Genomic DNA, 15695 nt, shown 5'->3' on the forward strand with positions numbered 1-15695 from the left:
AGCCCTGCTCCCTGGTGGGCTGAGCTGGCCATACACACACACACACACACACACACACACACACACACATATAAATAAAATTAAAAAAAAAAAAAAGCCAGGCATGGTGGTGTACCTCTGTAACCTCAGAACTCAGGAGGTGAGGCAGGAAGATCACTACTCATGTGAAGCCAGCTAGGGCTACATGATGCGTTCAAAAGCCTGAACTGCATAATAAGACCTTGTCTCAAAAAATCAAAACAAAAATAAAAGCCATGAGTTAAAGAGCTATAGATGTAGCTTGACAACAGAATACTTACCTAGTATATCTAAGGCCCTGGGTTAGGTCCCTAGCACTACCAAATAAGAAATGATTTATATTGATGCCTTTTGATTCTTGTTCAAAAGCACAACAGTCCCTTGCCTTCTCCCATATCCTGTTTATGACATTTTCTCCTTCAGAAAAAACTGGCACCCAAGTCATCAGCAGTGAGGTACTCATGCACAGGCCCCAGTCCTCCCAAACGAGTTTGAAGATGGTCATATCTAGCACTGCTGCCAAAAAGATATGCCTGGAGTATAGTTTATAATGTTTGAAGTTGTTTTTGTTTTTAAACTTAGGAGTCCTGTATCTGCAGATTACTTTATATAGTTTCTTCAGAATATTGTCACTAATTTGAAAGAATTTGGTTGACCTGCTTCAGTAAGCATTTGTTTGTAGTTCTCTCTCTCCTTGTTGATTTAATTTATTTTTGAATATGTAAAGCACTGACACAATGCTAGAAGTCAAAAACCATCGTAAGAGCTCTACACAGGAGAGGAAAAAAAGAGCTTCTACACAGAGAATCGATCGCCTTCTGTGTTAGCCAGGCCTTCCTGGTACTTGACAGGGTTGTCTGGGAAACATGGAGAAGCAGACTTTGGTAAGGGACGCATGCTGACGCTTTCCCCTCTTTTGCAGTTGCAGAAGCCGGACAACAGAATACGAGTTGGTGGGAGGTGATCAGCTCAACTGCCATTTTGGCTCCATCCTGCATACAACAGGCCTGCAGTACAGGGACTTCATTCACATAAGCTTTCATGACAAGGTATAGTATCAGGTTTTTTGTTTTTTTGGTACTGAGAATCAAATTCAGGATCTCATGCTTGCCAGGTATTGCACCACTAAACTAAATCCCTAGCCCCCATCTCTTAATTAATCTTGGGCCCTGGGGTCCATTGTGATTCTTAGTGATTCTTATTCTTCATATAATTCAGACACATCTTTACACCCAAATCTTAGGCATGATTTCTGGTAGTTTACAGACCCCCGCTTGAAACCCATATAGGCCCATGGATCCAGTTAAAAACTCAGGTTTTGAGCCATGCATGGGAGCATGCACCTCAAATTTCAGCATTCGGGAAGCTGAGGCAAGAAGATTACATTTTTGAGACCAGCTTGGGCTGCATAAGTAAGACCCTATCTCATAATCTCACAAAACCAAAACAGCAACCACAAAAACTAACAGGTTTCACAGAAGATGGAGCAACAAGGTTTTCTCAGGGACACCACACTGCTGCTTATGCAGTCCATCTTTGCAGAGGGGCAGTGAACTGGGCAGAATCATCCCTATACAGGCTTCTCTTTTGGATCTTGGGCTCTGTTAACAGTAGCATATTGCATGAATCTCATACTCTAGAAGAACTACACCTCCTGGGAACATGACAAAGCCACAGGAGCCTGCCCTGAGTCTCAGCTTCCACAGCTTATGCCTAGTGCTGGGCAGCAGCTCTGTAGGCCATTCTCAGACCCAAGATCCAAGAGTCAGCGGGTTGGAAAAATGGGTCCCAGCTTCTGCTGCCCAATGGGATCACCTGGGGAGCTTATAAAATACCTGAAGGCTACCCCTGAATGCTTTCTGCCATAGTTCTTAGAAGGTGGGATCCTCACTCAGAGTTTTAAAAGCCCCCTTCTATAGCCGGCCATGGTGACACATATCTGTAATCCCAGCATGCTGGGATGTTGAAGCTTGAGGATGCACACTCCATCCTAGCCTGGGCAACTTAAAGTCACTTAGTAAGGCCCTATCTCAAAAAGGGCTAGAGGTGCAACTCAGGGTAAATTCCTAGGTTCAGGCTCCAGTACGACCAAAAACGAAAAAACAAAAACCTGCTAGCGAGTGAGGAGGTGCATGTCTGTAATCTCAGCACTCTGGTAAGATGAGGCAGAATACAACAAGTTTGAGCCCAGCTTGTCCAACTTAGTGACTTAATGAGACTCTGTCTCAAAATAAAAGAAGGGCTGGGCATATAACTGCATGCGCAGGCCCTGGCTTTAATTACTAGTACTGCAAAAAATAAAGTAAAATAAAAAAAGATGGAGACAGAATTGAAGACACTTGCATGAGCACACAGAGCTGAGTTTCTGCCAGACCTTAACCCTCTCCACGTTTCTCAGGGCCCTGGTTCTCAAGGCTGGAGCCTGAAATTGTGATTTTAACTTAGCTTGCTTCTAAATCAAAGTGCACTTACCAGAACCAAAGCCTTTTGCTCCTGCTCAGAGTCCCATAAAGCAAAGGATGCTGATCTTGTGTTGATTGCTGTGGGAGGCTGCTGACATAGGCCTGCTCCAACACCTGTAGGTGACAAAGCCCATGAGCCTGGCAAACGGCACCTGTCGTACTGGCCTCCCAGAGGAACTGGTCAGCAGGATTGCGTGTGTCCACTGAACTGTTGGTGCTGGGTCCGCTGCAGAGGTAGTGAGATTATATGCTGTGCTGTGGGGTGCAAGACTTGACTTAGGGAGGCCAAAGAGGTTGGAAGATGTGACAGAACGTTTCATGTTCAGTAGCGTGGTTTTTCATTTGTTTGGTAGTCAGCTCCAGCCCTTTTTAATTTTTGGAGAAGGTTTTTTTTTGGATTTTTTTTTTTTTTTTCCAATTTCTGGCTGTCTTACAGGAAGGTGTGGTGTGACTTTTGGGGCTTGGGATCTAACTGCAGTCCCCTGAGCCTGACTGCATTTGCCCAAATGGCGCTTTAAACAACTGAGCTATCGGGCAAGCCCCCCCCCCCCCCGCCTTTCCAATTTTTTATCATTCATTAATTTTTTTTTTTTTTAGTGTGTTTGGTACAGGGTCTCACTATACAAATCAGACTTATAGTGATCCTCCTGTTTTCAGTCTCCCTAGTGCTGGGATACAGGCATGTGCCACCATGCCCGGTCTTGGCTGCTGGCTCAGCACATCCAGGGGAGGAGGGGGATGTGGTGTCAGGGATCAAACCCCAGTCTCTGTGCTTGCCTAAGCAGGCGCTTAGTCTGCTGAGCTATCTTGCTGGCCCTTAATTTTTTATTTTAAGATAGGGTTTCCCTAAGTTGCTCAGGCTATGATTCTCCTGCCTCTGCCTCTTGAGTGCTAGAGTTACAGGCTGCACCACCATACCCAGCTCACAATGTTATATGGAAGATTTTTGTGTATAGTGTCAAGTTCTTGCCTTGGCTGGTGGGGATGAAGAGCAGGAGGTCAAAGAGTGATAGCCACATCTCCAGGTCACGGGCCTCAGAGTTTCTCAGGAGTAACCAGCTGTTGTGGCACCAAGTGGCCTGCGCTTGTATCACTAGTGGATTTAGGGGTGTCTCTTGTCCTGAGGCCTTGTGCTTCCTGCCCTTCAGGTATACGAGCTGCCCTTCTTAGTGGCTCTGGATCACAGGAAGGAGGCTGTCGTGGTTGCTGTGAGAGGCACCATGTCTCTGCAGGTAACACAGGAACTGGGGTGGGAGCAGGGAGCAGGGATGAGCAGGCCACTGGGTGGAGAGCAGATGTTCTTAGCCAGCAACATAGGACTGTGGGTAGGAAGGCGGAAGTGAGTCCAGGGTGGGGAAGTGTCCCCTCTACAAAATAGGGGGTGGGGGAATCTTCCCTTTTCACTGGCAGTTTCAGGGGCCCAGAGGCTGGCAGGTTGCACCTCCCAGCCAGATGCCCAGCTCCCCTCCTGCCAACTTCCCTAGACCAGGAGACCCTCCCCAGAGCCCAGTGGAGCAAAGCAGTCAGTCTGGCTGTAGAAAGTCATGTGCCACTTACTGAGTTCCTGTACCAGGTCCTAACCAGCCCCAGCCTTCTGCTAGTCCCCAAGGAACAGTGGACCCCTTTGTCTTATCCATAGCCAGTGATCCCCCCCCCACACACACACACAAGCTTCCCCATTTCTGACTTCTCAGCCTCTCACAGACCCCAGACAACACTGACCTCTCTGGCTGTGCTGGGTCCTTCCTGGCTGCTCCTCCCTTTCACTTCCTTGTATTTCTCTGATGACCTGAAACATGTCGTGGGCCCCTGTCTTTTGTGTCTTAGGCCTTCTGCTTTGGACAGGTTCTGGTGTGGCCTCAACCTCACAATCCAGTACCTGCATTTTCCAGGGCCATCCAGGCTTCCCTCCCTGAGGCTTCCTGCTTGTGCTCACTCGCCAGCATCCCCAGGTGCCTGCTAAAGAGACCATGACACAGTCCTTGCTTTATGTTCACTCAACAGCCCAGCCCATAACACAGAGGCTCCAGGTACCCGGCTCTCTGGCTATATCTTCGAGCCCAGCACCATGGCTTGATACTGCCCAGACCTCTTCCTACGCTAGGCTCTCAACCTCCCTGGCTGTTCCTTAACTGGAACAGGGGTCAGCTCTTCCCATCTCAAACCCTGTAGTGCTTTTCACTTTTTTTTTTTTTTTTTTTTTTCCCCTTCCTTTTTTGGTGATACTAGAGTTTGAACCTGGCATCTTTTCAGTGAGCTGTTTTTTTCATTTTTTATTTTGAGACAGGGTCTAGCAAAGTTGCCCAACCTTGCAATCCTCCTGTCTTAGCCTCCAAATATCTGGGATCACAGGCTTATAATACCAGATCTGGCTGAAGTCTTTCTCATTGCAGTCTTGTAGGCACTTTATCACCTGACCATTTCCCTTCCTGGTCCTACTCTGCATATAGTGCCCTACATACTCACCCCCAGGTTTCTAAAGAGTGTGAGTATGGAGCCCACCACCCGCCAGGGGCCTCCTCAGTCAGCCCTTCAGGTTATGCACAGTGCCTCCCTCAGGAGGCTGAGCCCCGTCTGACCTTGTCCCACAGGTCTTCTCTGCCCATGGCCCTGGGCTCTGAGGATACCCCATAGAGTTCCTCCACAGTCAGGAAGCAGAGCTGTGTCACAGACAACCCTGCCACATGCCTGCTCAGCCCTAAGCTCTTACTATCTTCTTCACAGCCCCTGGGAGCTCCCCGCCTGGCCTCATTTCTTGTCAGGTACTGCAGGGTCATCAAGTATTCCCACTGCCCACAGAGCAGGCCCAGGAGCAGGGTACCATGAGGCCCCAACTCACCCCCCCTGCCCACACCCTCTGTAGGACATCCTCACTGACCTGTCTGCTGAGAGTGATAGCCTCCACCTGGACATAGACCTGCAGGACTGTGTGGCGCACAAGGTACTCTGGGCAATGGGCTCTTCCAGGGCTGGGTACAGTGGGCGTGGTTGTCCTCCCTGAGTGGATTCTCACTCCAGTTCTAGGGGGAAAGTGAGTTTGAGGTCCACTTGAAGCTTCCTGGTGATGAAGTAACTCACTGGGTGTTAGATCCAGGCTGTGGTGTTTCTTCCCTCTTCACTAATGTACCTTATCATGGTGAAAATAAACTTTAGTATAAAGTTTAGGCATATTGCCACACATGTAATCCCAGCATTCTGGGAGGCTGAGACAGGAAGATCAAAAGTTCAAGCCCACTCTGAGAAATTTATTGACCTACCAAGACCCAGTCTCAGAAGGTATAAAGGGCTGGGCATGTGGCTTAGTGTGAAGGTCCAGGGCTCAGTGCCAGTACCCACAAAGAAAAGCTTCCGTGTAGTACAGAGCAATACAGTGGCAGCCCTAGCACAGAGGCAGGGCCCCTTGTGCTGTCTGCTCTTTGCCTGGCTCTTGGCCCAGGTTCCAGAGTCACTCTTAACTGGACCTGGGGATGAATTCTACCCTAGCACAGCCAGGGTGTGTGTGTGTGTGTGTGTGTGTGTGTGTGTGTGTGTGTGTGTTTAAAAGTTTATTAAGATGGTGATACACATAATATTTTAACTGTAGTAACTAAGTGGTATCAAGTGCAGTGTGCCCATCACCTCCATCTACCACCAGCAGTGTTAGCATCACCAACATAAACTCTATGCCTAATAAACACCATCTGCCCCTCTGCAGGCCCGGGTGCCTCCAGCGTCCATCATGCCTGAGGATTTGTCTGTTCTGGGGACCTCATAGAAGCAATGTGGCTGTTCTGTGACTAGCGTGGGTTTAGCCATGTTGTGTCAGTTCCCTTCCTGCTGAAGGGTGAGCAGCGTGGTGCTGGGTGGCTTCACTTCTTCTGCTGCTCGTCTCACACTACTCACTCGGGTCGTGTCATCTCTGGCGTTGCTCTAGGCCACTATGAGTTCGGGTGGGTGGGCAGATGTCTATTCCAGTTTCTCCTTTCACTTCGTGGGTTGTGGACCCTGGAGTGGAGTTGCTGGCTCACACAGCAGTTCTATGTTCAGCACTGAGGAACTACCGACTGCTTTCCACAGTGGCTGCACCACTGCCCAGCATCCACATACCCATCAGCAGCTCAGAGCACTCGTTTCCTTGATTCCTTTAATACTTGGTGTCCTCCATTGTCCTGACCATTCCTGGGGTGCCTTGTTGTGGTTTTGACCTACATTTTGCTCATGACCAGGATGTTGCTGTGCAGATACTGAACATTTAGGGAGTCTGAAGTGATTGACTCCCAGAGAGCCCCATGGCTGCCCTTGGGAAGAGGCCTTAGGCTCTTGGAAGGGAGGCTGTGGCTTACCTTGGGCTCTGTATGCCTCATGTATTTTTTTGACCAAAAGAAGCACTACTTCTGTAATAGTCTTTTTTTTTTTTTTTTTTTGAGTGCTAGAAGTTGAACCCAGACTCTGAAGCATGTTAGGCAGGCAGGCTCTCTACTTCTGAGCTACACCTCTTTATTTTTAATTTAGGACAGGGTCTTATTAAATTGCCCAGGCTGAGTTCAAACTTGGGTTCTTCCAGAGTAGTTGGATAACATGCATATTCCCCTACACTGGCCCCAAAATGTTTACTTTTATATTTTAAAAAGTGCTACAGCAGAAGCCTCCCTGGCGGTAACTGAATCGGGGTGGGCCTCGGTTCTGCCATCGATTAGAAGCTCGATGGTGGTAGGAATGATGCCTCTGGCCCCATGTCGGGGATCCTCTAGGAGTGATACCCCACCTCTGAGCTCCCCCAGCAGAAATTTTTTTTAAAAAAACTTTAGCTTTCTGTCCAGTTCACAGAAGACCCGGAGAGTTGAAGGAAACTTTGAGCTGTATCATAGCCATTTTCCAACCAGTGTGCTAAGGAAAGGGCTTTCTGTGGCCATGAGCCAAGCCTCCCTCACGCTGATTGCAGTGCTCTCAGTGACCCCTTGTCCCTTGGGCCAGGAAGGCAGCTGCTTAAGGCCCGTTCTCAGCTCTTTGCCCCGATGCTGTCTGTGTAGCTGGGCGCCCCCTCGGCACTCCCCAGTGAGTGTGTATATGTGTGCTTGCTGCGGTGGCTTTCAGTGGCAGCGCAGGTTCTGTCTGGCTCTGAGTGCGCAGCACTAGGCACATAAGGAGACCCTAATAAGTGTGACTTTGCAGTTGCAGGCCAGCAAAAGAAGTTTGGTGTTTGTCAGGAAGTGCTGGGGCCAGGGACGTAGCTCAGTGGCACAGTGCCTGCTTGGCAAAGAACGAGGTCCTCAGTTCAATTCCCAGTTCCAAAAAAGAATACCATGCAGATGGACACAGAATGCCAGCCTCTCCTTTGGCGTTTTGTTTCATGTTGCCGGGTTCAATATTCTGCTGCAGAATTATCAAATTACCAAGTGTTAGGAATTTTTGCTTGTTTTTGTAGTACTGGGTATTGAACCCAGGGGCACTCTGCCACTAAGCCACATGCCCATCCCTTTTTAAATTTTGTCTTTCCAGACAGGGTCTTGCTAAGGTGCACCAGGTGGCCTTGAAACTTGGGATCTTCATGCCTCAGCCTCTTGAGTAGCTGGGATTACCAGCATGCACCACGGTGTCCAGCTGCATTGTTTCAGAGATAATTAAGAACAGTCTCTGGTGTTATACTAAATCCTTTCTACCTCCTCTCTTAGAATATTAGCCAAAAGAGGAAGGGGCCAGGCCTGGGACCTGGTAGAACTGTCATGAGGAGGTGTTCTGGAAGAAATTCTGATTACAGGGTTGACTTTCCTCTGTTGGTTTTCCCATTACTTAGGACAGTTCTATTCATTTAATAGAAACTTTAAATTTTATTTTTTGATATCAGACCAAAACCTGGCCTCCCTAAAATTCACTCACTGTGCTCTTGTGGGATCCATGGTCAGAAGCTAGGCAGTGTCTTTGAGTTAAAGGACTGCAAGCTCTCAGAGTGTTTAGAAAGATCAGTCTTTTGTGCTCTGAGTCTGAGCAACCCCCCATCGTGCACGTGTCCATGCAGAAAAATGCCTTCTGCTGATGGGGTGGGATGTCCTTGGTGTCATCTGCTCTCACAAATGTTGTGAGCACCTCCCTCATGCCAGTGTCTGGCTAGGGGCCAGGAATGCAGTGCGCACCGCAGGGCCACTGACTCAGGTGGGGCCCTGTCTGGGAGATGGTTAGAGTCCCACAGAAGCAGATGTGCGGCTGCCCTGAGCATGAAGCCCCACTGAGCCCCTGTCTGGCTGTGTTTTAGGGAATTTCTCAAGCTGCAAGATACATTTACCGACGGCTGGTCAATGATGGGATCTTGAGCCAGGCATTCAGCATTGCTCCTGTGAGATTACCTTTCATTTTTATTCCCTTGCCCTGTCACTGGCCATCGTTATTGTTAGCCTGGAGCCCAATCTGTTCTGTCCCCCAGGAGTACCGGCTGGTCGTGGTGGGGCACAGCCTGGGAGCAGGGGCAGCTGCCCTGCTGGCCATCATGCTGCGGAGCTCCTACCCACAGGTCCGAGCCTACGCCTTCTCCCCGCCCCGGGGGCTCCTGAGGTAATGCCTTATGTTCTGGTGTGGAACCAGGGACTGCTTACAAGCCATGTAGCCCATTCATCTTTTATTTATAATTTAATTATGATAGCTCGATCTCAGAAGTCTGAATTTTGAAACACTGTTTAGTTGACGAAAGACTATAGCCTTCTTTAAATTGCTCTGGCTCGGGCTGGGGAGATAACTCAGTGGCGGCATACATGCTGGCCTGGCAAGTGCAAGGTCCCAAGTTTGATGCCTGGTATCTCATGCTGTGCCAGCCCTGGAACCGGACGTGGTGGTGCATACCTGTAATCCCAGCACTGGGGAGGCTGAGACAGGAGGATCACTGTGAGTTTGAACTGTGTGGCAAGACTCTATATTTTAAAAAAAAGGGGGCTGGTGAGATGGCTCAGTGGTCTAAAGCACCTACTTAGAACAAGCTTAGCAAAGCTCAGGGACTGCGGTTCAATCTCCCAGCACCACATGCCAGCCAGCCCCGCCCCCTGGTGGGCTGAGCTGGCCACACACACACACACACACACACACACACACACACATAAATAAATAAAAATTAAAATAAATAAATAAATAAATAAAAAATAAAAAAAAATTGCTCCGACTATAGCTCTAATTTCCTACATGATATAATTTCTAGGTTTTTGTGTGTTTTGCAGTACTAAGGATAGAGTCTTCAAAAAAAAAGGATAGAGCCTTCATACTAAGCTACATCTCCAGCCATCCATTTCTTTCCCAATATGACTCAAAGGTGGAATCCTCTTGCCTCAGCCTCCCACAGTGCAGAGATTACAGATATATGCTACCACACCCAGCTAAGATTCATATTTTTAAAATAAATTTTATTTTTAGGTTCAGAGCAGATTTCAGGAGAAGAGACAATTCCCATGTATTTTTTGTCCTACATACCCACTGTGACCACCACCATCAGAATTGCACCTGCACTGACATGTGACTATCACCAATAGTCACAGCTTACCCAGGGTTCACTCTTGGTGACTCTGGACGAATGTGTAATGGCATTTTTATGAGTTTGGAAAGTATGTATGCTTCTGATTCAGTGTACTGTTCTATATGATGTTTTTAATAAAAAAAAAAATTGTGCCACAGTAAAAAAAGAATGGAATAAATTAAAAATCAAAAAACAAGAGGGAGAGGACAAGGTAGCACAAACTATAATCCCAGCAGACTGTTAGGCTTGAGGCAGGACGATCACTACAAGTTTGAGACCAGCCTGAGCTACATAATGAGTTTAAGATTAGCCTGAACTATATGGCAGGCCACTATCTTTTAAGAAAAAGAGAAAAGGAAAGGAGATAAACTCAGCATAGAAAAATTAGAAAATATAGGGCTGGAGAGATGGCTCAGTGGTCTAAGGCACCTACTTGGAACAAGCTTGGCAAAGCATCAGGGACCGCGGTTCAATCCCCCAGCACCCACATGCCAGCCAGCCCCGCCCCCTGGTGGGCTGAGCTGGCCACACACACACCACTCTCTCTCTCTCTCTCTCTCTCTCTCTCTCTCAAATAAATAAAATAAAGAAAGAAAGAAAGAAAGAAAAATTAGAAAATATAAAACTGGAATGTATAACCCAGGCATTCAGGAGGCCGAAGCAGGAAGGTCACAAGTTCAGGGTCAGTCTGGACAATTTAATGAAACCCTGTCTCTAAAACAAGATAAAAAAGGGATATAGATGTAGCTCAGTGGTACAGTACTTGCTTATCATGTGCAGGCCCTGGGTTTAGTTCCTGTCTCCAAAAAAAAAAAAAAAAAAAAAAAAAAAAAATTCACCCTGGAAATTGCTATTTTCAGTGATATTTATTTATTTATTTGTGTGTGTGGTAGCAGGGATCAAACTCAGGACTTTGCACTTCCCACAGAGGGGTTTATGCCACTGAGTTATATCCCCAGTCTTTTAATTCCTTTGTATTGTTTCCGTGTGTGTGTGTGTGTGTGTGTGTGTGTGTGTGTGTTCGTATTACACTTGTGCTTGTTGCTGCTGTTGCCTGCAGTGGTACACACCTAGGTGCAGAGACTGTTTATCCCCCTGCCCTATGGACAGACACTGCAGTGTGTCTAGCCCCTGCTTGTCACACATGCAGGCCTGCCACACGTGGCCTTTGCGAGTTGTCGCATCCTGGGGACATTTTGGTGGGTGGGGCTGCTGGGCCAGAGGGTGACTGTGCGTGCCTGCTCTGTGTCTGGGTCCAGCTGGTATTTAGCTGTGGTGTTTGCTGAGTGTCTTGGAATGTGGCTAATGAATTGCTCTGGATGATCTCTGTCATTTTTCTCCCTGTAAAGGATAGGGCTCAGCAATAGCAACGCCGTGCAGATCTTGCAGGGCTGCTCAATCCCCTGGAGACTGACTTGGCCTCTCTTGCTTGAAATTTCAGCAGGTCACTTTGTGAGCACTCCAAGGACTTCGTCGTGTCCCTTGTGCTGGGAAAGGATGTGATCCCCAGGTCGGTCCACCCGGTGCTGGGGCAGGGGCTCGGGCGGCCGGACATCCCTACTGAGCTTGGCCTATTTTTTGCTAAACAGATTAAGTGTGACCAACTTGGAAGATCTAAAGAAAAGAATCTTGCGAGTGATCGCTCACTGCAGTAAGCCCAAGGTAATCTCAGTACCCGTGTTCAAGGCATCTGCAGGACTAGATGTTGAGCTCTGAGAACTCAGCCTCCCGTCCTACCACAGATGTGCTGCTGCTGGAAGTTCGTCCAGTGTCAGGACAGCGCAACAGGCATGGCCTGCCTGTGAGACTTCATGGTCCTGACTTGTGACTCACAGTATTCTGATGCCTTTGGTCATACTGTCCCCAGGCTTAGGAAATTGGGATGCCAAACATAGAACTGAAGGGGCCTAGTGCATTCACACCACACTGAAGGGTTGTTAATGGTGGTTAGAGGCCTGGAGCATAGCTCAGAGCGCTTGCTTCACATGCACAGCACTTAGTTCTGTCCCTGGGCCTCATAGCAAGACCCTGTCTCGGAAGTCTTAAGACCAATTTAAGAAGGTAAGAGGAGATGTAATTCCATGGTAGAGTATTTGTTTGCATGTGTGAGACCCTATTTGATCCTTGATATGACAAAAAAAGTAAGCAAGTAGGCTTTAAAAATGGTTCTTAAAAATACAAACCCAGGCAGGAGGGAGAGACAAGAGCTAGATATGTATGGATGTACAGTGAATTTTGACAGGCTTTTGAAAAAAATGTATCAGAATATGGTTTTATTTGGATAGTAGGAATACTGATGCTTTTCACTTCTTTAATCTGTTACCTGAACTGATTGTTTTTGTTGCTAATCAAGCAAAAAAATGAAACTGTTCTCTTCATCAGTTATCTTCCAGAACTCCATAGAAAGTAGTATTGGGGGCCAGGGAGATAGCCCAGTAGAATAAGCACTTGACTGGCAAGCACAGGGGCCTGAGTTCAATCCCCAGTTCCAAAAAAAAAAAAAAAAAAAAAAAAAAATTGTAGTAATGGGTAAGGATGTAGCTCAGAGGGGGAGCATGTGCTTGTTTGATTCTCTCAAACCTCTTCCCCCCGCCAAAAGAAAAAAGAGCAGTAGTTTCTAATATCCTTAATGGCAAATAAAATTACTTGGTAAAATTGCTTAAAAAGAAGTAATAGTGGGCGAGGGAGATAGCTCAGTGGTGTTAGGTGCAAGGTCCCAAGTTTGAGCACCAGTACCGCAAAAAAAAAAAAAAAAAAAGATAAATAAAAATTAAAAGAGTAATTTGGGCGGGAAATGTCACTCAGTGGCAATGTTTGCCTAGCATGTGCCAAGGCCTTGGGCTCCATCTCTAACACAACACACAATAAGGAAGGGTAATTTTTCATCAAACTATGCATATTTGGTTTAAAATATGGCTGCAAGCATAATGGCCTTGTCCCCAAGAGGCACCTCTCAATTGTGATCCACTTTTTGGGGTGGGATGACAACCTAACTCCTGAGGATTGCTGCCACCTAGCACAGCCCTGTTGTCTTGGTCTCACCCTCAGTATAAGATCCTGCTGCAAGGCTGCTGGTATGAACTGTTTGGAGGGAGCCCCGATAACTTCCCCACTGAACTGGATGGAGGCAACCAAAGAGACCTGACACAGCCTCTTCTAGGGGAGCAGAGTCTGCTGACACACTGGTCCCCAGCATATAGTTTCTCCAGTGACTCCCCACTAGACTCTCCCACCAAGTACCCGCCTCTGTACCCCCCTGGCAGGATCATCTACCTGGAGGAAGAGGGAGCTTCTGGGAGGTGAGTGCAAGGGTGGACGGGCTCTGGGGCATCTGCTCGCCACCAGGGAAAAGCTGGGCTTCTGTGAAGCTTTGCTAGGTGCTGTTTCCTTTTCTATTGAAGGTTTGGCTGCTGTTCTGCTGCTCAGTACAGGGCGAGGTGGGCACATGAAGCGGAATTCAGCAGAATACTCATAGGTCCCAAGATGCTGACTGACCACATGCCAGACATCCTAATGAGAGCCCTGGATACCATGGTCGCCGATAGACCAGCCTGTCTCACTTGTCCAGGGCCGGGGGTCCCTAGTGTGGATGTAGCATGACCAGGCCTGCTGGAAAGTACCCCACAACAATGGACACACATTTTTTTCTTGGACTGCAAGTGACATCCATGAGGCTAGTATCTGGATGTCTGTGGACAGAAATCTGATTGGCTTTAAATTCAGTCAGCTTTGGAATGACTGCAATTTATGGGAGCTACTTATGAACACAGTATTAGCAGGATCAGGAACCTGGGTGAGTGCCAGGGTAATGGGATTTCTGCACTGCAAGCATGGAGGCAAGACCACCTCCATGTCCTGAGAGCTGCCCGCTGCCTCCAAAAGAGATCACAACAGTGTCTGAAGACCCTAACCTGACCTGTAGCTTCCCGTCAGGGTCTTGTCCTCCTACAGCTTAGCTGAGTCTCAACTTGGATGGCAGGTGTGTAATCTTTCACATGGGGCTCCTTCCTCCTGGGTGGCCCTGAGTGTCAGCTGCTGATGAAGAGTCAGCTTAGAAGGTAAAGGAGACCACACCTTGCACCTCTGGCCCTCTGGTTAGTGTCTAGGTGTTTCAAACCACAAGAATTGAATACTAATTCTGCCCCTGGGATCAGAGGGAGTTAAAAAAAAATAAAGCATTTATACAGCAAGAGTATCTGCACAGTAATGTTTCAGGAGGTTCCTTTATTGTGTGGTTTCAGCATAAGCATCAGAATTAGGCACCAGGAGCCTAATAAGGTGACTTAAAGATTCCTATCAAAAAGATGGCTTGAGATTGAATTCTGTGCGGGATGCAAAACCAGAGCTACTGAGTTTACCACAGGTTCCCACTGAGAAGTGATGAGGAGACCCACCAAAAGGATCTGGTGGGAAGCTGGGCAAAACCGAACCCTTCAGTGTGGTTGGAGAGTGGGGACTGGCACCAGCACTGGAGGAAGGGAATGACTTTCCTCAGACACTTCCACTGCTGTGGCCTTCGAAATAGGGAAATTTGACCTCAGGAAACCTTGTTTGAGCCCTTAATTGCGGCAGCATACCTCCTTAGAGCTTTGGAAAAGGGCCATTTTAAGAACCTTCAGGGACCACCCAGATAGCTCAGTGGATTAAAAAAAAAAAAGAGCCTGCTTAGGCAGACACAGGGACCAGGGTTCAATCCCCAGCATGGTACCAGCCCCACCCCTGGGGCACACTGAGTGACTGAGACTGGGCGTGGTAGTGCACCTGCAATCCCAGCGCTTGGGAGGCTGAAAACAGGAAGATCACTGAATCTGTTCTGGTTCTGGGTAGTGAGACCCTGTACTAAATACATTCAAAACAAAACAAGAAACACCTTTAATTGCAGTATTATGGCACAACCAAGATTAAATGTGATTGCTGCCCCTCCCTAGGAGGAAAAAAGACAAGTGTGCTCCATTTCCACCCAACCCAAAGCATAAACCAAAGATCAGATACCTGAAGGGTCAGAGATCAAAAGTGGACATTGCAGGCAGCTGCTCTGAACAACTCCAGCTGTAGCTGAGGACAGAAAGCACAGCAACCTCAGAACTCATCCACGAGGCTAAAAAGCATGTATTTAGAGGGTGATCAAGAACCCCTGAAAACTAAGTAGAAATGAAAGGAAGCATTATAGGAGTATTGTAATACTTTTAGAACAGAAAACAAACATTTCCAAACGGGTAGTTCACCAAGCGTATGGCACAATAAACCACGGATCTGTAACAAATACACCCAAATTAATGGAAATGGCAAAAAAAGTTATCACTAGACTTGTACAGCTGACCTAAAATGGTGCAATGGCTATTTTTCAAAGAAGTAGGAGCTCAACAGTACACATTGCCAGGAAGCTCTTGGAGAAGCTATTAATTAGGTTGAAGTAAAAGATGGAGCTGACATGCAGGACGTGAAAGTTAAGATGAAGATCAGATCATTCTGAGACTTAGGAAAACCGTAAATACATAATACACCTTCAGAGATTAGACAAGTCCAAGTTCACAGTTGAATTACTAATGAACACAGAAAAGCACTCATTATCCCAAAGGAAACCCCAAGTGCAGGAAAGGCAAGGTTCAATTGTTACTATATGTAAGCAGCTTAGCAGGTAATGAAGTCATGGTACTAAGAACTGGGAAGGTGTTGCAGGGTAGAGGCCTCTCAGCTTTTCATGATTGGAATGTCAATGGTAAGGGCTTAATCTGAGGCTCAGC

General features: G+C 47.4%; 1 protein-coding gene across 2 annotated transcripts in view; it reads left to right on the forward strand.

The window, feature by feature from the left end:
* Positions 1-14146, forward strand: part of Daglb (diacylglycerol lipase beta) — a 33722-nt gene extending 19576 nt beyond the window's left edge. The window contains exons 7-15 of one of the 2 annotated variants that reach the window (XM_004629622.2): positions 941-1067; positions 3629-3712; positions 5344-5421; positions 8710-8790; positions 8878-9005; positions 11393-11461; positions 11541-11613; positions 13000-13250; positions 13353-14146. In XM_004629622.2, the coding sequence (XP_004629679.1) occupies positions 941-1067; positions 3629-3712; positions 5344-5421; positions 8710-8790; positions 8878-9005; positions 11393-11461; positions 11541-11613; positions 13000-13250; positions 13353-13551 (1090 nt within the window). In that variant the 3' untranslated portion in view covers positions 13552-14146. The remainder of the gene's footprint in view (positions 1-940; positions 1068-3628; positions 3713-5343; positions 5422-8709; positions 8791-8877; positions 9006-11392; positions 11462-11540; positions 11614-12999; positions 13251-13352) is intronic. The other variant, XM_023713514.1, reaches the window with a different exon arrangement.
* Positions 14147-15695: the final 1549 nt, after the last annotated feature.

Source organism: Octodon degus, unplaced genomic scaffold, assembly GCF_000260255.1.
Source record: "Octodon degus isolate 3935 unplaced genomic scaffold, OctDeg1.0 scaffold00031, whole genome shotgun sequence".
In the NCBI taxonomy this organism is placed as follows: Eukaryota; Metazoa; Chordata; class Mammalia; order Rodentia; family Octodontidae; genus Octodon; species Octodon degus.